Source organism: Xiphophorus maculatus, chromosome 14, assembly GCF_002775205.1.
Source record: "Xiphophorus maculatus strain JP 163 A chromosome 14, X_maculatus-5.0-male, whole genome shotgun sequence".
In the NCBI taxonomy this organism is placed as follows: domain Eukaryota; kingdom Metazoa; phylum Chordata; class Actinopteri; order Cyprinodontiformes; family Poeciliidae; genus Xiphophorus; species Xiphophorus maculatus.
Window position 1 is genome coordinate 61,073 of NC_036456.1, and position 26,856 is coordinate 87,928.

Here is a 26,856-nt window from a genome sequence, read left to right on the forward strand (position 1 = left end):
ATAAACCACATTGCTCACTGTGTTGTTAGACAATTGCACATTGTCTAACAACTCTAACTCACCCAACAGCTACCTGAAAGATTTTATGGGTAAATTTGATGTCTTAGACATTTTTAGGGAAAAATTTCCTACACATAAATTATTTACATAATTACCAAAGACCTTTCTAAAAAGTCCCGTATTGACTTCTGGCTGGTATCAAAGCAAGTTGATTGCTGCTGTTTATATTGATACACACCCTGCTCATTTATCTGACCATAAAATAGTTACTATAAGCCTTTCACTCTCGATGCCTGGCATTCCTAGAGCTGTCTGTTGGAAGATGAACAACAGTCTTCTCTCATATGAGGATGTTACTGAAATGAACAGATCCCTGATTAAGTCCCGTTGGGAGGAAAGCCTGTAGACATAACTCCTTTAGTCCTTTTTGGGAACTGTTAAAATACGAGATAGGAAAATTCATGAGATCCTTCAGTAGTAACCTTGCAAAAAAGAGAAGGCAAGAGGAAGAAAGTCTTTGCTCTCAGATAGCTTCTTTATCCAGGATTAGCCATGATAACCTTAATGATGATGACCTATCTCTCCTTGGTGAATGTCAAACTAAACTTCATGAAATATATAAACAGAAGGCTCGAGGCGCGTTTGTCAGGTCTAGAGCGAAATGCTTGGAGGAAGGGGAGCAGCGTTCTTCTAAACTTCATAATACTTTAGACACACTTAAAGTTAATGACAAGATAGTATCAGACCATAAAACCCTTGGATCATTTTGTTCCAATTGTTACAACAATCTCTATTCCTCTGAATACTCAGATGAAAAAGCTTCTTTACTGATTGACTCGTGACAATTGTAAAGTTATATCTGAGGCTGATAACAAAATGTGTGATGCTAACCTCACTCTACAGGAAGTAGAAGAGGCTATTTTAAGTCTTAAAAACAACAAATCATCAGGTACTGATGGGCTGTCAAATGAGCTTTATAAGAAATTTGTAAAAGAACTTAGTCCCTTTATTCTCAGCACTCTTTCAGAAAGTATTGGTCGTGGAGAATTGCCTCCTACTTAACACAAGGCCTTATTACTTTGATCCTAAAGGCTGGCAAAGACAAATTACTCATTGACAACTGCATACCTATTTGCTTACTGAACAATGACTATAAAGTTTTTGCTGTTATTTTGGCCAGAAGAAATAAACAAACCCTCAGTTCTTTATTGATGAATCTCAATCAGGCTTCATGTCCCACAGAGACATCACAAACAACCTAAGACTTGCACTGGATCTACTAGACTATTCAGAACTAATAAATGATGACAGCTTTATTTTGTTTTTAGAGTTTTTTAAAGCTTTTGACTCTCTACAGCAGGGGTCACCAACCTTTTTGAGACTGGGAGCTACTTCACGGGTACAGAGTAACACGAAGGGCTACTTGTTTGATACACACATAAATGTTCTTGGCTCAGCCTTTATAACAAGAGTATATATGATTACATGCTGCCTGATCATATTAATGTTAGGGACTACTGACAATAGTTATCAGTAATAATTTACCATGACAGCTATGCTATTGCTATTATGTGATCAGAAGTTCTTAGTTCAGAGTTTTAAGCTTGATTCCCTTTTGGAGCTTTTTTGTGTGATTCTAAATTGCCCACAAGTGACTGAGAGTATGGATTGTTGCAGCTGTACAGCTGTACACACTGAGATTTTCTTTAAATAAAAAAAGAAAAGAAAAGTTAATGCATTTTTTATTATCCAAACCTCTTTACTATTAGCAAAATTGTGGAGAGACGAAAAAGTTATTTTGTGCCAAAAAAGTTTTGTGCCAAAAAAGTTCTAAAAATGGCTATTTTTAGAACTTGCTCCGCGGGCGACTGACAAGGTCCCCTTGGGCGACCGGGTGCCCGGGCACCGTGTTGGTGACCCCTGCTCTAGACCATGGCTTTATGCATCGGGCCTTAGAAAAATTTGGTTTCGGGCAATATTTTATAAAATCTATTCAGACTCTTTACAAGAAAGGTAACTGCTGTATTAAACTGAAGCATGGCACCTGTCCCAGATTTCCAGTATCCAGACGAGTAAGACAGGGCTTCCCTGTTTCCTCTTATTTATTCCTGATCGCAGCCCAACTTCTTGCAACATTTATTCTGGAAAACAATATCCGTGGTATCTCAGTTGCTGATAGAAAAATTTGTATAAGTCAAGTTGCTGATGACACGACACTGTTTCTGAGAGATTCTGATCAAATTTCTGTTATTAAGCTCATCCAAACTTTCTCTGATGCTTCAGGCCTCAAACTTAATTTAAACAATTGTGAATTGCTTCCCATATCATCTTGTAGAGAATCCCATCTTTACAACATTCCTGTTAAAACACAAGTTTCATATCTTGGTGTAATTATCACAAAAGATGCCAAAGAAAGATGCAAGCTTAACTTTGACCCTACAATTGATAAAACCAAAAAGAAATTAAACCGCTGGCCTCAAAGAGATCTGTCTTTACGAGGAAGAATATTGTTATCTAAAGCTGCAGGAATATCCAGGTTAACTTATGATGCACTAAATGCATTAAATGTCAATACTGCTACCTGTAAAACTATTGGTAAAATTCTCTACAATTTTATCTGGAAAAATAAAATGCATTACATCAAAGATTCTATGCTCCTAAATCCTGTAGACTCAGGTGGTTTAAACTTTTTAGATTTCTCATCTTTAAATCACACATTTAAAATCAATTGGATCAGAATGTTTTATTGAACCCTGACTCTTTGTGGAATTTTATCCCTAATTATATTTTTTTCAAACTTGGTGGCCTTTCATTTGTACTTAAGTCTAACTATAACATTGAAAAACTTCCCCTAAAACTAGCCAATTATCACAAACGGATGCTCCTTGCTTGGTCTCTAATTTATAAACATTCTCTCTCCCCTCACACATTTCTCATCTAGAATAACCAAAATATTCTTTACAAAAATCAATCTCTGATTTTCCCTAACAGAGTTAAAACAATTACTTAACTCTGATGGGTACATAAAATCTTACTCTGAATTTTTATCCACCTACTGTATCCCAGTTCCCCCCAGGGAATTTGCTATTATGGACGCTGTTCCTGAAGACGTTCTCATGCTCTTTAAGGGCCATCTTCATTCTGGAGAGGACAGAGTTGTAGACATACATTCTTCTGTTTTTGAATCTGATGTGGGTAAAATTTGTTTCTCCTTTAAACCCTCTACTAGAAACAGGAATATAAGATCCTTATTTCAGAAGGACATTGCTACTACACCTTATGTGACCCACTACTGGAGACAGTTTGTTTCTGATAACAAATGGAAAATGGTTTGGACTTTATCGTCCAAATTCTTCATTTTGAACAAACCTCGTGATGTGTGCTTCAAACTTCTCCACCGGTGCTACCCTGCAAAACAAAACCTACACCAGGATATAGACCGCAGCTGCTCTTTCTGCCATTTGGACAATGAGACAACAGTCCACTTATTCTGGAGGTGCCACTTCGCTGTCTCTTTCTGGAAAAACTTTATTATATGCAATTTCATATCTTCAATAGTTTTTCACTTTTATACACAGATGTACTTTTTTGTTCCTAAAATGTATGTCCTGCTAATAAGAATACATTTTATGTAATTAATCTATTGTTAATTCTAGTTAAATTTCATATTCATAAATGCAAAATTTTTGGCAAAAAGCCTCTATTTTATCTGTTTTTATCTGAATTACAACACTATGTAGTAACTATACAGACCTCTACCAATCCCAAAGCTGTAAAGACTCTTGAAGCCCTGAAATTCTTTAACTGTATTCCCTGAAACACTCTTGTCTCTGTTTGTGCTCCTTGTATTAGACTTTCTATTGTTTTTATTCCTTGTAACCCCTGGCATTTTTCCTTTTGTTTTTTTTTCTTCGTTTTTCCGCATTCTATACATTGTATTGACTTTTTGATGCAATAAAAAAAAGAGACAGTAACTGAAGAGGAATCAGATGAACTAGTCTAGTTCCGAAGAGAAACGGCGCTGGGTCAATAATTTGAATGAGGTAATTTGCGAAACTTACTATAAAACTATTGCCACAAAAGGTTGTACCCACAAATTTATTCCCCACCCCCAATCAGACTATTCTTTTACATGTGATGTAACATGAACAACTGAACAAATCCTCAATAGAGCACAATATTAGTTGGATAGCAAATTACGCTATGAAAAAATGAATTAGAGCTCAAGCTCCGCAAACAGAAGATACTGACAATGAATGAGCCATATGACTGTTGGCTATATTCTAGCAACCTATTCCTGTTAATGACAGAGAACATATTATAACAGAACAACAAACTGTAAATTCAACAGGATCGGGATGAACTTTAAACTAGCAGGTGGAGCATCATGTGGCGGAGGGAGGGAAGATCTCACTGCTGTTGATGAAGGCTCGTCCAGAGGTGAAATAGGCCATCTTGCCCTGCGCCTCCTGTACTGATGGCCAGAGGAGGCGTTGATTTTCCCGGTCCTCCACTGTCAGGTCCTCTGCGAAGCCCATGTTGTTGTCCAACAGGGACTTGGACTTCTTGGCGGCTCTTCAGAGGACGTCTCTCACCGTAGAGACAGAAATTTGATAATAATGTTGCGCGCCGTCTTCTTGCTGTGATCACTTTTCCCAAGCCTGTGAACGATGTTGATTCCGTCTGCCATGTTTATGTTATCATTAGCGATGATTTTCTGACAGATCAGAATCACTTTGTTTCTGATGTTCTCCTGGTCGTTCTCAGGGACCCCAACCAGCCGCAGATTCCATCTGCGAGAGTAGTGTTCAAGCTCCATCATGCGGTTCTCCACGGTCCTCAGCCGCTCCTCCCCTTTTTTAGCTTTAGCATCCACCTCCATTACTTTCTTTTTAATATCAATCAATTCTTCAGAGACAAAGTCAATAGTTTTCTTAAGCCACGCAATTTGTAATGTTACCATTCTCTCGAGTGCGTCGATCCGGGCATTGACGATGGCAGAGAGTCTGGTAACAATGTCATCTGGGTCATCAGTAGCGGCAGAGGTCTTTTCCATTTTTATAAGAGTGGATTTTACTGGGATATCAGGCGAGAGTGAAAAGTCCCCGACATTCATAACTCCGACAGTAGAATCACCAGTAGAGATCAATGTTTACACTGTTCATGTTGGACGACTTATGATCTTTTCTCTTGTTTTCCTATCTCTGCATGATTGTGATAAGGACTGAGATGCCAAACTAGACAGATATGTTTAGATTATGGCTTTAAGTACAGGTTTTAGCGGAGCTTTAGAATGGAAGCCTTACCGAGACGCCATCTCGGCTCCCCCCTCGCTTTGTTGTGAAGTGTCTTTAACTGCTGATTCCCTCCGTATTTCTCCCCCTGTCAGTTATGTTGATATTTTGTAACTTTAGTATCAATTTCCACATCAGCCACTGCGCTTAAGACAGAGCTTAGTCTCCTCTTACTGCACTAACCTAGTTTTCAGCTCCGATGAGTGCTGATAAGTTGTCTTTTTAGCCGCTTAACTTCACGTCTAACTTAGCTAGGGTTGGTGGCGTCAACTGAAGAAGCCTTCTTATGTTCACTAACGGTCAACCATCCCCAGTTCTGCTGGCCCTACTCAGCAACCAGAACCATCTGACTTACTTTACTGTCCTTCCTTTTCAAATAGCGACACTTTGCTTTTCCCTAATTAAAGGCGTATAAAGTTTTGTTGTTCTTCTTTTGACCAAAAAAGGTCTGAGTTAACTCCCACTCTCCGGGGAAACTCAACCGACGCTCCTGGTTGCCACACCTTCTTCGCCAATCATTCTTGTCTTCCCTTCAGTTACTGTCTCATTCATGGTTTGCCTCAAACTCTCGCTGTCACCATGTTTTTTTTTTTCCGCGCAGTGTGATTGGTAGAAAATTTTCAGGTTGGGAGGGAAGAGGGACTAATAACGCATTCATGGGGTGTCGGACAAATGTTACTTGCAGTGAATTTGACGGTGAACGTTTATTTTGTGAAGGACAATTTATACTTGATGGTTGCGACATAGCCATTTTAACTATCGTAATTTGAAAATATCGTGATACATTGAGTACACTCGATACATCACCCAGCCCCAATTTCAAGGCAATAAATTACAAAATCAAATTTCATTTGAAGTCATATTTGAAGTATTCAGCATTTTTTTAACAACTGACGGCAACATAGTTGCTTGATTGTGCTATCCACCTTATTCCTGGGAGGCTTACTGGGGAAACGATTATGGGTCTTACTTCCGGCGCCCACCGGAAGTAGCAGTATTTCATTGTAATTTGTAGGGTTTTTTGCTAATCTATTTTTATGATAGAGGTTGCATCTCTCTTTTCGGTTGTAATACAATACTTAGTGAAACTTGTTTACGGACAATCCATCTGCTATCAGAGAGCTGCTCAGTACAGAGAATCGTAGTTATGACTTTAATCGTGGAGAGCCACAGGAGCACGATCGTTAAGTTTTGTAATGGAATGATCGTGACTTAGCAACGCTGCTCCTCTAAGAACTCGGTAATAAAGATAAGAGCAGAGAAGCTGGTCAGAGATCTGAGCTGCTGTTTTGCGGTGACAGTGTAAAACACCGGAACTACATAATATCAGCTTGTGTGATGTGAATTTTATTTTTTGCTTGAATTTAAAAGATAAAGTTCATGATGAGAGTCTCATATCTGAGTTTATTTAATCGAGGTTTTCTGTTGCTGAGTGACGCTGCAAATCAGTGGAGAAATTACCTCAGCTGCTGAGCTCCAGACCGTAATACAGAGAATCTCCCCACTGGACTAGAACCGAACCAAACTGAATCACACATTAACCAGTTATAGAGAGCAATTTGCCACTGGAAAGGGTACGATGCCCTTGTGGAGCTCGGGTAACTGTTGTGCTGTTCGTAGCTGTACTCTAATAATTTGACCAAGTTTAGTTTGTGGCTTCAGGAGCAATGTGTCTTGAACGTGCTCCCAAAACAAAACGGCAGTGTATCTGTGATAAGTGGTAGTTTACATCACCTACCGACAGATAAGGAAACAAAAAGAATTTGGCTAAAAATTCTAAACTTGAAGAGAGAACCCACAATGTGATCATTTCATTGTGTGGACAAAACGCAACATAAGAAAACCTGCATCTGCAGCAACTGAGTCAGTGAAGTAGGTAAATATGCTAGTGCGGGTTATTTGCGGCCATTTCTTCAATATTGCCACATTTAAGCTGTGATAGCTGGAGCTCGTACATAGTTCATAGCCTAAAAACTCTGTGGAAAGCCGGTTAGCGAGTTGCTAACATGTAAACAAATGGCGGTTCCAGTTTGCGGCGGACGTCAGGCCCATAAATCACGCAAAGCCTCATGGGGGCTATGAGTAAGGTGGATAATATGGCACTGTGTGGCTGGAAAACACATAATACTGCCCCTTTAAATCAGGGCTCTGTCCTTTTCTCTGTGTCACCATACAGCCTGTTGGGATTTGTTTTGCTGAATTTCTGAATAAACCCAAATCGAATTTACTCAGCAAAACCAAGCAGAAAGTTAAGTTTAACTCTTAGCTTATATTCATCAGTACTGTGACTACTGCCTGTTTTGGATTTTGTTGTGACTTCTGTGTAAGCTATCAGCTGTGGTTGTTTGTTCTCTGCTTTACGGCTGATTTCTGTCCCGGCCTCTCTTGTTTTTCAGATGAGGGCAGGAATGCAGTACACCTGGCAGGAGGGGCTCAGATAGTAGCTGAACACATTAAGTCCCTCTCCCAAAATACTGATCCGGAAAAAGAGAGACTCTTGGCTGTCTTTTGTGGCATGCTGATGAACTATAGCAATGATAATGGTAATGACCATCTTCCTCCCCCAGAGACTTTATACTCATCTCAACTAATCAGTGGGCGTTCTCTTTCTTCTTCTCAGTCGGTAGATGTTGAACTTAATCTGTGCTTCTCTAATTCAGGCTCATCTGTTCCCTTCTTTCTGTCACATCTTCTTGCTTTTCTATCATCTTCACCGAGGTAATCTAAAATCATTAACATCATCGTTCATCGTAGCAGTACCTTCCTCCCATCTCTTAGCCAGATGGGACTTTAGAGAGTGTGCTGTGACTCAGCTGCTAGAGCGTCCTCATCAGTTATATAGCTTTTTAGCTATTTTAGTAACACAGCTCAAGGGAGCATCAGTCTGTTAGTCTATCACCCTTGTGTATAGCGAGATGGCTAACATGTTTAGGGGCCCTGCCACTTGAATCATTTTATTTCCCAGAACCAGCAGCAGATTGGGCTTTAATGAATGACATGACTCCAGATTTTCCACCACACGAGCTCCACTGCTTTGGAAGAACTGGCGCTTAGCAGTAAGACTGTTCCTGTCTGCCATCCAGCAACAGCTTTTGTCAGGAACTATATGCAAACATGTAGCTAAAACGCTTGTTGATGCTAACTTTGGTGTGAGCCGATATTTTACTGTCGGTGACAGTGATGCAGTGGGTTATGGGTTATTGGCCATAACAGCAATAGTTATATCGGATTTAAATATCAGCCCAAATTTTTATATTCCATTAAAATAATTTTAGGTATTTTGTTAAAAGTCCTGTTTTTTAACACACATACAACCTGTAAATTTTATCTGCCATTATTTATCTATAATCCATTCCCTAACATTCTTGTATATTCTGTATAATCTGTGCATATAGCTCCCATATTTATATTTATATTTATACACAATATCTATATCTCTTGCTATAACCCCTTATAGTCCATACATACATAGTCTTGTACATCTGTAAATAAATATTTATATCTCGTAGAGCACTTCTGGATAGATGCAAACTACATCTCGTTGCTTGTACTTGTGACAGTGCAATGACAATAAAGTTGAATTCTATTCTATTCTATATATAAAAGTCCTGTTTTTTCTCTGCCTAGATCTGGCCCTGAAATGATTATTATTTCATCATCCAGTGAATGTAGCTGTTTTCACTTTGAGAAATTGATCTTGTCTATCTTCAGAAAGCTCTGAAGATCAGCCACTGTTCCCTTTTGTTTTGCTGTGGTAGAGGGCTGACTGACAGACCAGCCCACTGGATCTGCTCTGATGCTGTTAATCGCAGCCATCCCGCCTTTGCTAGCTTTGTTTGTAAATCGGTGAAAGGCCAGAAAGCTGCAATTAATTCACCCCTATTTCCTTCTCACTTGTGATCAGAAATGCAGGTTGGAGCAATGAGACATCCAAATTTAGCCTTAACAGTGGGTGACAGAGAGTCTTTTAGTCATGTAATGACGAGGCTTTAAGATAGAACCCATCTGAGGAACCAGTTGGAGCCGGCTCTGGCTCCAGCTGTGGGTTAGCACTAGAATCAGTTCGGTGGAAAAACGCTTGTGACTTGTTTGTTGCTGTTTTACAAAACTGCAACATTTTATTTTTTTAAGAGTTATTCTTAAATTAAACGCTAATTGTTGAGCTCTAGAACTTCTGAAAAGCATCTGCTGCTGCTTCCTTATAGTCTGCCAGCTCTTTCATACTTCCTAAATCCTTTATCATCCTAAGCAGTCTCGAAAATTGTGGAATTTCATTAGATCATTTTCCAACTCTGGATATTGTCAGTGGGAAATAAGTTCCCTTACTTTATTGCATATTCCATTACGGAAAAATATCAGAATCAAAAGTTTAAGAAATAAATGGAGTTTTACATTGTGTCCTACTCATTAATCACTGTGGTTTTTACATAACCAGCAGATTAGCATTCAAAAATAATGTTTCACCACCTATTTTAGTCTTTTACCTCTGGGATTAAAACTGGCCCCAAAGTACTTGAATTGGTCTTAGTTTACACACAATATGGTTTAAAGTTATTTGTAATTTATCTTGAGTAGTTCATTCCACATTTCTCTGTTATGGTTTCTAACTGATCTATTTTTGTCAGATGTAAATGTAAAAAGAACTAAACAAATAAAGCATGCTGGTTTTCCAACTTTAGGCAGCAGAGGATCTTTTGGTTTGCAAAATGTGAGCTAACTTCCAAAACTTACTCCCAGCTTTGTAACACCATAAAGTGAAATCTAGGACTGGTAAAGTCATGGCAACCAGAGAAACCTTAACCTGTTACCTTTAAGCGCAAAGGTAACAGGTTTGACTCATAAGTATCCTCATAAGTGTTTTCCTCCATCAATGTGGCACTTGACTTCCAAAGTAACCTATGTATTAATTTAAGGAAAACTCCAATCAGAGACAGGTAAGCACCAGGTTTTCCTACCTGGCCTCCAATAAAGATGACCAGATGTAAGTCATGGGGTTCAATTGGACAGAAACAATATATAGAATACAAGTGGTAACATGTGTTATCAAAACAAAATGAACCTTTCTGGGTCCAAAGGATATTCCTTACGGTGCTGGGAAAAGTTTTTACCTATTCAAACAAATTTCTTCTGTCACATTTGCATGTTTCAGTTCTTCAAGCAAAGTGTAACATCAAAGAAAATTAGCCTGAATAAATACAGAAGCCATCCAGTTGAACCTGGCTTTATGTTAAAAGTAATTGCCCCCTGAACTGGTCGTGTCTTCCACAAATGTCCTTAAGTGTTTGTGAAGTCTGAAACATGGCTGTAGAGGAATCCTGGCCCACTCTATTTTGTTTTAATTCAGGCATATTGGAGAGCTTTTCAGAATGAATATAACATTTAAACTAGTCTATGCAATAGGTTCTTTGATGGATTTAACTAGACCAGACTTTGACTAAGCTCCTCTCAAATCCCTTTTTGTTTATTTTTTACTGTTCGAAAGAGGACTTACTGGTATACCTTGGATCATTGTCCTGCTGCATAACTTCAATTGCCCTGGAACTTATGGTTATAATCTGATGGCTGGAGATTCTCCTTTAGAATTTTCTAGAATTGAAGCAGCAGAATTGAATTGAAGCAGAGCTGTTCCAATCACTTCCATCCAACTCCAGTGTGGCACCAAGTTGATGAAATTTCCTTACTACTAAATATTTTACAATTAGGTAAGTGGGAACAACAGGATTCAGCAATGAAATGGGAGGCCACTCAAAATTACAGCAAGGCCAGCAGATGTTGAGGAGTGTGTTGTGTAGAAGTCATCAACTTTCTGCAAAGTCAACAGCTGCAGATGTAGCACTACTTAATGTACTAAGGGACTAGATGGCATATGATATCAGAAGAAATTCATCTACTGGAGCTGTTGTCAGTAATCAATAAAAACAATACAAAAGAATAACTGCTGTCAATACCAGGTATTTTAAAGAAGGGAAAATTAATACCACAAGACACAAAACATACATAGAACCCAAAAAATAAATACAAAATACACAGTACTGCCGTAAAATTTCCATATACATGTGCACAAAAGTCCTAAATTTCTCCACCGGTCAGCACAGTGAATGACTGACACACATTTGAAAAGTCCATGGTTTTTGAGGTCAAAATGTCCAAGCGCAATTCGTTTCCAATGGAGAAGAGATACAGTGCTGCTTGAAAGTTTGTGAACCACCCGAACATGGTCATTATTTTCTAAAGAAAAATTATAATAATCATGTGAAATGAACATCCAAATCTCAAATTGTATAGCAAACCTTCCAAATAAGGGAAACAAAGAAAAAATGATACATGTTTTCATTATTTATTCAACAAAAGTATTTTATCTGTCAAAAAACTGAAAATCTGCCAAGTGCAAAAGTATGTGAACTCTTTCAGTTAGTACCTTGTGGCTCCTCCTTTTGCAGCCATTACTTCAACTAAACGTCTTCTATAACCACAAGCGAGTGTCTCACATCTGCTCTTTGGGATTTTTGTCCTCTCCTCCTTGCAGAACTCTGCCAGTTGATTGAGGTTGGAGGGACATCTGGCATGTACTGCCCGTTTCAGATCTTGGCACAGCATTTCTATGGGATTGAGATCCGGACTTTGACTGGGCCAATCCAGAGTGTGAATCTCCTTTCTCTTAAGCCAATGTTTGGTACTTTTGCTTTAATGTTTTGGGTCATTGTCTTGTTGCATAATCCATTTCCGTCCCAGCATCAACTCCCTGACTGATGGCAGGAGATTCTGGTCAAGAATTTGTTGATAATCCTGGGAATTGATGGTTCCTCGTATTATATGGAGTCGTCCAGGTCCGGAGGCAGAAAAGCAGGCCCAGACTTTCACATATCCACCACCATGCTTCACTGTTGGGAGGACGTTCTTTTCTTTAAATGCAGTGTTTACTTTTCTCCAAACATGGCACCTGTGATTGTGGCCAAATAATTTAATTTTGCACTCATCCGTCCAGAGAATGGACTTCCAGAAAGCCTCTGATTTGTCCAAGTGCTCTCTGGCAAAGTTTAAATGGGCCAGTTCTTTCTTGAGAGCAGAGGCTTCCTTCTAGCATCTCTCCCATGAATGCCATGTCTATGGATATTTCGCCTGATTGTAGACGCATGTACATTTATCCCAGATGCTGACAGACAGGTCTGCAACTCTCTGGAGGTGATGCGTGGGTTGGTCTTTACCTGCATTATTATTTTTCTGGTGCTTCTTTGTGCAAGTTTTGGCGGCCGTCCACTTCTGGGCAGAGTTGCGGTGATGCCTAGTGCCCTCCACTTGTAAATGATTTGTCTCACAGTGGATGGATGAAGCTGGAATCTTTTGGAGATGGTCTTATAGCTTCCCCCAGACTGATGGGCTGTTACCACCTTCTTTCTGATGTCCTCAGATGTCTCCTTTCCTCTCGGCATTGTTGATCTGGTCTTTATGCCTTGACACAACAGTGGTTTGGTTGGTTTCCTCTCCCATTTAACCTGTGCACCTCAAAACTTTTCCCAAGGATGTCTCATTTGATTGGTCTGCTTAGTTGATTGCTTGAGCACTCACATGTGTTTCACCTGAGTCTTTTACCTGCTTGTCTTTACCAGTGCAGCTGTGGTTCATTTACTTTTGCAGATGCTCTGATTCCATGTTTCATTTAGTCTGCTTGCAATTCATACATCTCCCTCAAAACAAGCAAATGGAATCGATGAACATAAACCTGACATTTCATATACAAAAACTGGTAATGAGAAAATAAGAAAATCATGGTTAAAAATAAGAAAACTCTAAACTACTCAACTAGTTCACAAACTTTCAAGCAGCACTGTAAATAATGGATTGTGTGTCTGTATGGTGAGATGGAGGGGGAAATACTACAGACCATCAGCCTCCTAAAGGACCAGTATGGAGTGAATTTCAGGTTTTCCTGGCCCCAGCCAGTTGTCAGAAGCTCGCCATCCTTTAATCCTAAAAAGGGTCACCTGGCCAATTCCATATACAGTTCAGTGCAAGATAACTTCATGGCTCCAAGCTCACTGGGTATTCTGATCTGTAGCTCCTTTGTCTCCAGCTCTCCCCCTCACACCTGACTGGGAAAGCTGGAGAATGCCTGAATAACCACTTCAGATGCAGTGATTCGCTGAATGCACCATGTGACTATGTAGCTATGTAAGTGACTGTCATTCTAACCCAGTAGTTCCCAAAGATTTTCTTCTGGGTCCCACCAGTGGCCCAGATTTTCTGGGCTCCCCTATGGATTACAATCCCCCCCCGCAAAAAAAAAATCAACTGGGCACACACATCGTTCAACCAGACATAAACCTATACACATATTTTGTTTTCAAACTCCACTGAAGTTTATTTCACGCTTCAGGTTGCAACAAAACACACTACAAACCATCTTTACAGTGAAACACTTGACTGTTTTTTTTTGTTGTTTTTTTTCATTCATCCATGCTGCTTCCCCTGCCCCCCCTGCAATGGCACTGCGCCCCCCCTAGGGGGCACGCCCCACACTTTGGGAACCACTGCTCTAACCAATAGAGCAGCAAAGGCGGAATTAAGGGCAGTTTTTACTCTGGGTTACACAGACCTCCAAATTTATGTGGTTTTCAGATTAGCTCAAGAACTGCATAGAGAGCTGAATGAATGAGGTTTTATGTTCAAGCAGCTGCACCTCAGCCTTGCATCACCAGGGGCAATGTGAAGCCTGGATGGGGAGGTGTAGAGCATGTTTCCCTGGACTATATAGCAGCGGACATGTTCTTCGGAGTGATGAATCATACTGCTGAGGGTTTGAAAGAATAGTACTTGCTTGACTCCATTGTCAGGTGTAAAGTTTGGTGGAGAGAGGGACCAGGAATGTGGTGTTGGGCTGTTTTAGCAGTTAGATTTGTTCCTTCAGTTGCAGTGATAGAACTCTTAATGCTTCAGCATACCAAGACATTTGAAGAACTTTAAGTGAACAGTTTGGAGACAGTTTCCTCATGTCCCAGTGTGGTTGAGCACCAGTCCACTTAGCAAGGCCCATAAGCATATGGATTATCTAGTAGTTTTGTGTGGGAAAACTTGACTGGCCTGCAAAGAGTTCAGTGTTTGACCACACAAATTTGCTTTCAGAAGGATGGTCAAAATTTCCCATCAATGCTTTTTAGCCTTGTGAAAATTAAGAATTGAAGTAGTTTTAGCAGCAAAGGATGCGCTAACCTCACATCAAACCCTGTGATTTAAGAATGAGACTTCATGTGTTTGTGATTCTGACTATATATTCAGTAGTTCAGTGCATGTTTTTTTCTGCCACGTCACAATTCCACTCTACTTTGTGTTGATTGCTTAAAATCGACAGACATTTGAGGTTTAGTGAGACAAAATGGGAAAACGTTGGAGAAGGAGGAGGGATACTTTTGAAAGGATTTATCTATGGTTCCATGTCCTTGACTGGATGGTGTGTTTATGAGTACTATGTACTCTAAGCACATAGAGTACATGTACTCTGGGCTCCCCTATGGATTACAATAAACTCCAAATGTTACTGCTGCAGGCAGAAATTGCATTTCAGTTTGTTTAGTTTATTCTGTACTTATAGAGTACTCATAGTATGCATAGAGGACTACTTTCACCATTTTCACTAACAAAGGGAGGTTATATGTGGAAAGTGAGTACATTAAGTTTTGGTTAACGTTGGGAATATACTATTTCTGGTTAGGGTCCGGAAAATGTCCAGGTTAGGCATACATGTAATAACTAATACAAAGCTCTCATTTGGATAAAAGTACAACATTGCATATATGCATATCTATAGGTAATGGTAAGGACAAAAGTTGACCTGAAACTAGGATTGTGTCGACATTTTGCTGATTTACACAACGGTAAACACTATTTATGGATTAGGGTTAGGCTAAATTCTTAGACTAGGCTTAGGGAAAATATCAGGGTTAGGCTACAGAAATTAATAGAAGTTGATGTGAGTTCACACAAGTATAGTAAGGCATGACTGTGTGTGTGTTGGCAGAGTGTTATGCTGGGTGATCTACTTGACTGGGGATTGGGAGGTTTTGAAAAGTTGCGACTTTCTGCAGCTTTCAAAGAAATTTTAGAGATTTTAGATTTAAAAGTATTACTGTTACTTTTTGTTATTGGTGTCTCAGCTTCTTAGCTACACAACTTGTAAAATTGTTATGAGCTAAGAAAGTAAGCAGATCTGTAAAGATTATTCCTTATTGTCTGCAGTAAAAAACTTGTCAGCTGCTACTGCTGAAAAACTATTTTATGTATTCTATGGGTCTTATTGTGGAAGCAAACAAATCCTTCAAATGAGTTGTATTTGATTTTTATTTAGTTTTTTTCATTGATTGTGTCAAATTATAGAATCGTTCCCCAAAATTAGCAGAATATATTTTAAGGAAGGTACCTATAAGAACTCATAAAAACATAAATATTTATGTCCAGTTGCTAATAGTCTTTCTGAAAGTATGTGAGGTGATCATGGCTTTGCTCTCTCTCCTCTGTATGTCTTCTATTCTGCTGACTTATCCTCATAATTCTTGGTTTTCAGTACTGAAGTTGTTTTACCTCATTTTCCCTCTCAGCATTTAAATTATCAACCACATTTTAAACACCTTAGAGGATCAACCTCTTATGTCCTATTATCCATGTTTTTGTCTTCAGCCATTAAGTGTTTGTATCCTGATATTGATAGAAGAAATCTAATCTAAAATCCTGTTATTGAATATTTTCTGCCATGTGGTCAGCAAATTTCTCCACGGGAGCCGGACATGCCACTTCAATATAATTCATAATGTTTCATCTCAATATAATTCATAATGTTTCTTCTCAAACGACATGACAACATAGGTTTTTATGTCATTTTCTACACACCTTTTATATATTAAGAAACATCACTTAGCTGCATTTTTCATATCTGTGTTTTTGCAGATACCTTACAAGCCCAGCTGATTAACCTGGGTGTTATTCCAACCCTGGTGAAGCTGCTGGGCATCCATTCCCACAACACCGCCCTGACAGAAATGTGTCTGATTGCTTTTGGGAACTTGGCAGAGCTGGGTAAGTATGCTACATTAGTCCAGGCTCGAAATATTCCATGTCAAACGTGTTAAACAGAAACACAAGGGAGGATTGTTTTCTCAGCACTTTTAATGCAGTATAATGTGGGGTACACAACAAACTGCTGTTGGGGGTGACGTGTGCTGAGGCTGAAAAGGCATTTGCTCTGGAGAAGAGATGAAAATGGGAGAAACATGCTCCCATTGCAGAATAAAACTGGGGTTTCCAGCAAAAAAAAAAAAACCCAACTGATGATTCTGCTGTAACAGTTACTAGTGCACCGATTCATGGCAGATCGCCAATCTTTAAAAAGCCTGACCTGCCCATTCCGATTTTGGCAGATACCTTACAAAATTGGAATGTATCTGCAAAATCTTGTATTTCGCCATATAGTCGCTAAGTATAGTGACAAAGTTGGATCTGCCAATCAGCCCTCTCTTACACTCAGTCGTACTAATTGAACCAGCGCCTCCTAACTACAATTTCTTAAGTGAGAATAGAAAACAGAAAAAAGGAGGAGGCATGGCTTCAATATTTAAGAGTACCATAAATAGTAGTAAAATTTCCTTGGGTCACTTCACCTCTTTTGAGTATCTTGGAATTGAGGTTAAAGGCCACAAACGAACTTTGACACTAACTTTATACAAAACTCCAACATATGTGGAACATTTCTTTACTGACTTGAATGAGCTTCTGTCTCTCATATGTATTGATTATGATTGTTTAATAATTGTCGGTGATTTCAACATTAATGTTGACAACCCCCAACACAGAGGGGCAAAAAAGCTCACTAATATATTAGAGACTTTTGGTCTAACACAACATGTCAAACAAGCAACACACATTCAAGGACACACACTGGACCTGGTTATCAGTAAGGGTGTGAATATTTCCAATGTCTCTGTAACTGATGTCGCCCTGTCAGATCACTTCGCTGTTATCTTTGAAAGTTCTTTATCTTTTAACCCACTTGGACAAACAGCAACCATCACAAAATGTTCTCTCACAGAAAACACAGGAGAAACATTTAATCAAATCTACTCTTCTTCCTCATCCTTAAGCTGTAATGATGTAGATAAGTTGGTAAATAATTTTCAGTCTAAAGTTTCAGATATCATTGATTCCGTTGCCCCAATTAAAATGAAGGTTGTGTCTGGTAGGAAGAAATCTCCATGGAGAAATGCACAAGCAGTTACAGTAGATCTGCAAGACAACTCTGCCATAGGGCAGAACGAAAATGGCGTAAAACTCAACTTCACGTTCATTATGACATCTATAAAGAAAGACTAGGTAACTATCATTTAACACTAAAACATGCAAGAGAGGCTTTTTTTGCAGATGTCATAAACAAACGCATTAACAATGCTCGAGCTTTATTTGCAACAGTTGACAGAATCACAAACCCTCCTCTGACGTTACCGCCTGAATTCCATTGTATTGCCGCCTGCAACCAGTTTTCCAGCTTTCTTTCAGAGAAAATTTTAAAAATCACAGGATTAATCTGCACATCCACTATAAAGTCAATACCAATGCTGTGCCCAAACAAAACAAATACAGGGAATATGACCCAATTTCAACTACTTAATTATAACGATAACCAACCGCTTCGACTCCTTCCAGTCTGGTTTTCGTGCTCACCACAGCACAGAGACCGCCCTCGTAAAAGTATTCAGTGACATCCATATAAATACGGACTGTGGGAGAACCACAGTGCTGGTTCTGTTGGACCTCAGTGCAGCTTTTGACACTGTTGACCATGACATATTACTGAATCGACTGGAGAGTTGGGTCGAACTCTCCGGTCCAGTGCTTAACTGGTTTGAATCCTACATAAAAAACAGGGATTTCTTTGTTTCAATTGGAAACTTCTCATCAAAGAGGTCAAAGGTCACATTTGGGGTACCCCAAGGTTCAATCTTAGGACCCCTCTTATTCAATATTTATATGCTCCCACTAGCTCAGGTTATAACAGGAAATAATTTTAGCTACCATAACTATGCAGATGACGCACAGCACTACATTATGATGTCACCAGGTGACTCAGAGCCCATCCAATCACTGAACAGATGCTTAGAACAGATAAATGTGTGGATGTGCCAAAACTTTCTCCAGCTGAACAGAAACAAAACTGAAGTTATTATTTTTGGACCTAAAGAGGAACAATCTAGAGTCAATGCACAGCTTCAGTTATTCCAACTAAAAACCAGCGATCAGGCCCGAAACCTGGGAGTAGTGATGGACTCTGACCTGAACCTCCAGAGCCACATAAAGACAGTTACAAAGTCGGCCTTCTATCACCTGAAGAACATTTCCAGGATTAAAGGACTAATGTCTCAGCCAGATCTAGAGAAACTCATCCATGCATTTATCTTCAGTCTCATTGATTATTGCAACAGCGTCTTCACAGGTCTGTCCAACAAATCAATTAAACAGCTGCAGCTGATCCAGAACGCTGCTGCTGGCGTTCTCACTAAAACCAGGAAGATAGAGCACATAACACCAGTTTTAAAGTCCCTACACTGGCTCCCTGTAGCTCAAAGAATAGACTTTAAAATACTGCTGTTAGTTTACAAATCACTGAACGGCTTAGCACCACAATACATTAAAGATCTGCTGTTGTTGTATCAACCTTCCAGACCTCTCAGGTTCTGGTTCTGGTCTGCTCTGCATCCCCAGAACCAGAACCAAACGAGGTGAAGCAGCTTTCAGCATCTATGTACCACAAATTTGGAACAAACTTCCAGAAAACTGTAAAACAGCTGAAACACTGACTTCCTTTAAATCTCGACTAAAATCCCACCTGTTTAGGATTGTATTTGAAACGTAATCAATTACAAATTTATTGATGGAACTTTACTTAATGTCGTGTTTTGATTGTTGATTTTATGTTGCATTGTGTTTCTGTGTTTGATATGATGTAAAGCACTTTGAAATGCCTTACTGCTGAAATGTGCTATACAAATAAAATTTGATTGATTGATTGATACAAGGTCACACCTGTATCAGACTTTGTATTTCTCATTACAGACCAGCCCTTGTCACATTCACATGGTCAAGTGGTGACATCACTTTAGCCCCTCCAGATTTGAACAGGAAGTCACCTGTTTTGTTTTTTTTTTTTTTTTTGGGGGGGGGGGGGGGGGTCTCCTGGATGTCTTACTTTTACTCTGATTCATATAGGTTTAAACCTTTGTCAAGTAATATAGAATAACTTGATGATGAATTATCTCAACACTGGTTGGTAACTGAACAATGTGAGTGTAGGTGAATGGCAAATTTCAATCCCTCACTGTTTGCAGTGCTCTAAATCACCAATTTGCACCAAACTGTATATGTATGATAGGGGTTGAACGACTACATATTTTTTAAGGTCGACTACATCATGATAATAGTCGAGTCGATGTCGACTAGTCGCGGTGACGTCATAGTGACGTAAGCGCAAAAACCCTTCACAACTACTTGGAGGCTTTATTAGCTATTTTCACGGCAAATATTGACCCCCCCCCCCCACACACACACACACACACACACACACACACACACACTCCCTTTCTCCTGCTTTTACTAAGTCTATTATGGAGATTCTTCGTGAGCAGCGGGGAAAAGTTTGTTGCACAAAGTCGGGTCTGACTTTTTTTTTCTAAACACCGGCTGATGCTGATGATCTCTGGATAGTTACTATAGGAGTTAAATTATCACACTGACTACATGGTGCTTTTGGAACATCACAAGCCAAACTTGTTATGAACGGATCCCGTTTGGTTACAGCTGAATTCAACGAAACCACCTGCTTCTCCTCCGCCCGATGCGCGGCAGGAAGCTCTGCTGACTCAGCAGATTGAACGATTTAAGATATTTTCTAGTCAACATGATAAAAGTCGAGTCGATGTCGAGTTGACTAGTCGTTGTGACGTCATAGCAACGCAAGACGCAAAGCTTTGGAGTAACGTACAGGCTTTATTACCCGTTTTCACGGAAAAATACGGCATTTACACAGAACAGCAACAAGTGAAACAACAAAACATCGGGATAGTTTATGATAAATAACAAGTTGCTGGGAAACCAACATTCAAAAGGAAACGCACATCTTTTAGATGGCATGTAAAAACAATAAAAAGAGGTGGCACGGGGGTGGGGGGGTAAATAAAGTTCACTCGCTGTCAGTATTCTCTTCGCTAAGAGTTGTTGGGGTTTTTTCTTGGTTGACATGTAGGAAAACAAGGGCATCAACATGAGCCGGATGAAGGCTTGCCCGCTTCCTCGTAATGGTATTCCCAGCGAGAGAGAAAATCCTCTCGCTGGGAGTGCTGGTTGCCGGAACAGCTAAATATTTTTAATATTTAAATATTTTAAATTTTTTCGTGACAAAGACACTCGCGAGCCGGCTAAGTGACATCCTTAGCGGGAAGGGGGCGAGTTTTAGACGGCTCCTGTTTTGTAGTGGACTGCAGCTGCAACTCCATCTCCTTTTAAAAACACTGTAAAACCACAAATATGCATCCATCTACATATCATTTAAACTAATGTATTAACTTATTTTTCTTGTGTCTTGTGACGTATACTGTGCTGTCAGATCAGCACAGGCTGTCACCACCGGCAATCGCATGACTGCGACTAGTCGACATGAAATGTAAAAACTCGCGAGACGTCCTAGAGTCGACTAGTCGACTAATTGGTTCAACCCCTAATGTATGACCTTTGTTAGCCTCTAAAGAGACCAATAGTATTATATTGAAATTTGACTCCAGAGTGCCTCTTAGATTATTTCAGCAGTTATATTTCCCTGATACAATACCTGATCTGCTCCAAATTCTTTGTGCATCATCATGGAGCACACCTTCAAACATTGTTGGAGCATGTTAATGACATCACTAAAGCCCCACCCACTCAGAGAAAACACTGAAGATTCTTGGGTCACTCCCTGCTTCACCCTGTCTGTGACATAAGATTGAAACTATCCACTAGCTGTTGATAACCACCTATGACATCTATCAAACCCTACAAGAAATCCTCAGCAATCATGCCACAAAACAGGAAGTGACAATAACTCCTTTCTGAGAGGTCAGATTTTGACCAAAATTTTAAGATATGCTGCTGGACTCACCTTGAACTGGACTGGAAGCTATTTGGAAGATTTGACAAATGACCTGCCTAGTGGACAGTTGCAGGAACGGCGTGAAAGCAATGAGAATGGCATTGGAGTGGCTGTGTTGAAGTTTGTTTCATTTTTATGAATGTACTAGCATGTTAATGTGGAAAAGCACTGATATTCAACTGACAGATGATTGGCAGTTTAAATTCCAGTTTAAGACCTAGTAAAACTCTGATTTCATTAGCACATCTAGACTAGGAATTTCTGGATGAATTATGTCAGAATGTTGTCACCTGGACAGATCATTTTAGTTTTTTCTGTATATGTATAAAGCATCAGTTAGAGTTCAGATCAGAAAGGAGCATCATTTCTCATGCTGCTTGTCACTTCTTCTACTTTCAGAGTCCAGCAAAGAGCAGTTTGCTTCCACCAACATTGCTGATGAGCTAGTGCATCTTTTCCAGAAACAGACAGAGCACGAGAAGAAGGAGATGGTCTTTGAAGTTCTGGCTCCACTCGCTGAAAATGGTAAAGTTCCAGAGTGTTGAAAATCCTAAAAAATCACATTCTAATATAAAAACCAGAGTGTGTTGTCCTGGTCTTAGAAAGGAACCACTTACGGCACAGCTAGTAATCACATCTCAACGTGAGTCAGGCTTCCCAGACTCTGTACAGCTCACAGACACCTCCTGCTTTTGCTCAGCTGCTCTTTTCCCAACGTGTCTGAGAGCATGTTTGAACAGCAGCGAGTGCATCTTAGCAAGTGTTCCCACGCCGACCGTCTCCACGACAACGTTCTACCTATCTGTACTTAAGAGGCACCTGTCTGCCCCTCTTTCTGTTTGTCACACTGTGTGCTGTTCCTTAAGTTTCTGCAGGAGCAAACAAGTGGTGGGCGGGTGGATTTCCATACATTAAAATAATGGACGCCCACCACAGCCCATGTCGTCCTACCCTTATGGGCCGCTGCAGTGATAAACTTTGTTTTATGGCCCTGTTTTTTTGGGGGTTTTTTTAAAGTGATCCATAGAAAAATTGTTTGTAGAGATGAGTTACTTTATTTACTTATACAAATAAGGAGTTAGGTTTGTAGGCTGGTACCAAGCCAAATTTACCACGGGGCCAGAGTAGTCTGTGTTTTTTTTCAGCGGGACACTTAAAAGAGAATTAAACAAAAACAGCAATAGTTTTTCATTTTTTTAAGTGAGCCTAAGAGCCACTTGTGTCTCCAGAAATAGAGGTTGCAGATCCCTGATCTAGCAAATGGATATGAAAAAGTGTGATTATGTCTCGATACAGCAGGTAAAAGTGCAGCACTGTAATTTTTAATTCAGTGTTGAAGTAAAATTGTGAATCCACCACTGAATATTAACAAAAGACGTTTATTTAGTATAATTTCTAACCGTTGTTAGAACCGTTGCACACCCCCACAAGGGTTTTGAACCTGCCTTTTTAACGAGCTCGTTCTTTGCGATCTTAGCCACGCTGCTTCCCACTTTCTCTGTTTTGATGCCAACCGGTTACGTCAACAACAAACATTACTGTGGTTAGCTGGTAGACTACAGATCTCTATCGTAGGCCAAATTTCTGTCGTTTCTACCCTACACCGTATATATTGCGCATTCCTACTAGATAGGATTTGAATTGGAGTTTGCGTTTAGCATTAGCTTCTGCTAAATAGTGTGTTGGTTTATCAATTTAGCATGAGCATCTGATAAATATAATGTTGGTGTAGTAATTCAGTGTTACTAATGTTTATAATTAGTGCTTTAGGGTTAGCGCCAGTGTTGTATAGTAACGAAGTAAAAACACTTCACTACTTTACTTAAGTATATTTTGGAGTACTTCATACTTTCCTCGAGTATGAAAATTTTTGATGACTTTCACTTTTACTTCACTATATTTCCGAACTTAATTGCGTACTTTTACTCCGATACATTTTCAATGTGTGGTTTAGTTACTCGTTACAAAAAAGCGAGAGAGAGAGAGAGAGAGAAACGCAAGTGTTTTGACCCCACCTACTGATTGACTGCAACAAACTAGGTAGCCTACTTGCCTGGGCTTGTTCGTCACCACCAATAGGATACACCTGTTTCGCGTCTCCCATTAAACACAAAGCACTCTCGCAATCAGCAGCAGTCACATGGAGGAGGAGACGGAGACCACAACGACTGCTGGTGGCTCCAGTTGAACCACCAGCTGGCGATGAGAGCCCATGGCCTTATTTAAACACAATATACTCTTTCGTGGTTGTTAAAGATTCGTCGTACCGCATGAAGTGTATGTTATTCCTGCCCGAAGATGTGGAAATTCTATCTTACAAAAACTCCCCGTCCAACTTGAAGAAACACATCGAGGTAACGTCTTATGAAATGGTTATAATCCTCCTGTTTCAGTAACTATAGCTTGGTCACTAGGCACTATTGAGAAATCTTGAGCATAACGTTACCTGTATAAATGAACTTTGTTTGGCATTGTTTCAGTTCCACACGTGGTGTATTTAGCTTAGGCCTAATGTTGACTGTAGCAGGCTACCTAGACTCCTCTGTTCAAGGGGGGACAGAAGCCATAGCGATAGCAATTTAGACTGAATTTAACAAATATAGGAAAGGCATGCAAGTTCAAAACCATTAACATGTGCTACTCTTTAAAACTGGAACAATCTATTAGCAGGTTTAATTTTGCCTGCACTTGGTTGGGTACATTATTTTAAGTGTATTTGACAAGTTTACCAAAATATAAAAAATGTCATTCAAACTGCATTTGCCTTGTTTTACTTTTTACTTATACTTTTCATTACATTACTTGAGTACATCCATTTTTACAACAATTTCCATACTTAAGTACAAGAAGTTTCAGATACTTTAAGACTTTAACTCAAGTAACATTTCAGTCAGTGACTTGGACTTTTACCAAAGTCATATTTTGGAGAGGTACCTATTCTTTTACTTGACTCTGAGATTTCAGTACTTTATACAACACTGGTTAGCGCAAGTAACTTTTTATGTCCCACCACTGATAACAGTGTTTTTCTACTATCTGGGTAAATTCCCCAGACTTGACAAATAAGTTAATTGTAAAATAAAATAAATGTTTTTCTGATAGTAAAACAACCCAGAGCTTCCTGTTATCTGCTGAAATCTAACTCCCTGATGTGGCTGCTGCAGTCATCAGCTGACACGCCTCAGCTTCTTCTCCAGAAACTTCACCATTTCTGCTTGCTCTACATTAATTTTTAACCATCTCACTGATGCACCACATTTCTGAACTCAATCAGTAAGTGGTTGGCGTTTATCTATGGGGAGGTACGATGATTGGCAAAAAGATTGTTTTTAGTCCGTCCAATTTGAAATACAATCACCTATCAGTACCTTTCTTCAGCATTATCACCACCTTAAGATAGCATGAATTAGCTTCTGTTTCAGGGTTGATCAGTTCCTTTAGTTACTAACCTTAACCAAGAAATGCAGATTCATTCATGATTGCTTTTCTATTATTGTTACAGGGGTAAAAAAAATTCCACGTGTCTGTTTACCTCATTATCTGTGTGGTGTTCTTATGTAAACTGTAGGGGCATCCAGGGATTAGTTACCATGACCACAATATTAAACAGTGTAATTAGTATAACCCCCAGAGTGGTCTCTGATCTGATACTGCTGTATTTTATTGATGCTCTAAATGTTTTTATTGAGTTTTTCCTGTAGTAAAAATAAAATTATGATTATTGTAAAATATTTTGAGCTTTAAATAGAATTGACCTATTAAAAAGGTTTATGATTTATTTTTAATCTGGGGATTGTAGACTTGTATTATTTGTATTGTTTAAAAATCTGCATTGATGCAGTTATTATGTGCTCTCTGGTGCAGTTGTTCTATTTCGTTGTCCTCCTCCTCTGCCTAGATGTTATAAAGCTGCAGCTGGTGGAGGCAGGCCTAGTGGAGTGTCTACTGGAGGTGGTGGCTCAGACTGTAGACGGTGAGCGGGAGGAAGACATCGCCCAGCTCAAGACCGCCTCAGACCTCATGGTCCTTCTGCTACTCGGGGGTAAGCTCTGCTCAGGGTACATCAATACGTACAGTGCCTTGGAACTCTGTCTCATTTTGTATGTATGGATGGGGATGAACATGATAAAGTCCATGTTCATCAGAATCATGCTGGGATGACTGTCCAGCACTGCTATATAATTAATATCCTTTTATATAAATGTGTCATAACTGTACAACAGACCCATGCACAGTGAGATGTAAATATACATTCTGTATCCTCTTTCTGCTCCCTCTGCACTTTTCTTTAGCTTTAGACACTTCATTAATTTCTGCTAAAGCTGAGCTGTACCCGTCTTGTTAGCAACCCTGCAGTGACTCAGCAAGCAGGCAGCAGCTATAAGCTGTCCTCCGTCTCTGTGCAGATGAGTCCATGCAGAAGCTGTTTGAGGGAGGAAAAGGCAGCGTCTTCCAGAGGGTCCTGTCCTGGATCCCATCCCACAACCACCAGCTGCAGCTTGCCGGGGCTTTGGCCATCGCAAACTTCGCCCGCAACGGTCAGCTCTGACACTGCGCCAAGCGAAACAGACAAATGTTGGCAGAATTAGACAACAAGTGACAAACTGAATTCATGCAAAGGAGGGGTGTAGGAGTGAACAGGCAAAAGATGAGCAGTGCGTGTATATACACACACATACACACACACATATATATATATATGTATATGTATATTTGTGTGTGTATAAGACTTTTTTTTCTTTTCTCTTGAACTTTATTGCAGTAGCAGCAAGTATTATTATTACTTCATTGTAATAACATTGAGTGTCTGCTGATAACCTCATGTCTTGTTGTTTGACCTGTTTGCATTGCACTGTGAGTAGACGGGAACTGCATCCACATGGTGGACACTGGGATTGTTCAGAAACTTCTGGAGCTGTTGGAACGCCATGTTGAAGAAGGCAATGTGACGGTGCAGCATGCAGCACTCAGCGCCTTGCGGAACCTGGCCATACCTGGTGAGATGCTGCGTTTCTCCCAAGTTTCACTTTCACAGGATGGTTGACCTCAGATGAACTGGTTTTGACTGTTTTCACACTGAAAGTTTCATCCTTATTCTCTGTAGCAGTTAGACTCCTACTCTCTTTAAGGTCAATCCTTCTGGCATTTTCAGACTGATCTTTGGTTAGAGTAGAGAACCTTTTCCCACTTGTAGTGACATTCTATTACAATGCTAAGTCTCCATTTTGGACTTACAGTAGAAACAAGAAGTATACAATTTCTCTGTTCAAAGCCAAGATAAAGACACATTTATTTAGAACTGCTTTTAGTACATTGTAGTATTTTGTCATTTTTATGTTTATACTCAATTTATTTAATTTTGTATTAGTTTCTTAATTTTTATTCCTGTACTAATGGGAAGTA

General features: G+C 39.6%; 1 protein-coding gene across 4 annotated transcripts in view; it reads left to right on the plus strand.

Annotated features, from left to right (window-relative positions):
- rap1gds1 (Rap1 GTPase-GDP dissociation stimulator 1) overlaps positions 1–26,856 on the plus strand; it is a 66,699-nt gene that overhangs the window by 29,883 nt on the left and 9,960 nt on the right. For 3 of the 4 annotated variants that reach the window (XR_002753916.1, XR_002753917.1, XM_023346856.1), the window contains exons 5-10: positions 7,691–7,837; positions 16,230–16,358; positions 21,853–21,978; positions 25,352–25,495; positions 25,860–25,991; positions 26,316–26,450. Coding sequence is in view for 2 of the 4 variants with exons in the window: in XM_023346856.1 (XP_023202624.1) it covers positions 7,691–7,837; positions 16,230–16,358; positions 21,853–21,978; positions 25,352–25,495; positions 25,860–25,991; positions 26,316–26,450 (813 nt within the window). In the remaining 2 variants the exon portion in view is untranslated. The remainder of the gene's footprint in view (positions 1–7,690; positions 7,838–16,229; positions 16,359–21,852; positions 21,979–25,351; positions 25,496–25,859; positions 25,992–26,315; positions 26,451–26,856) is intronic. The other variant, XM_023346857.1, reaches the window with a different exon arrangement.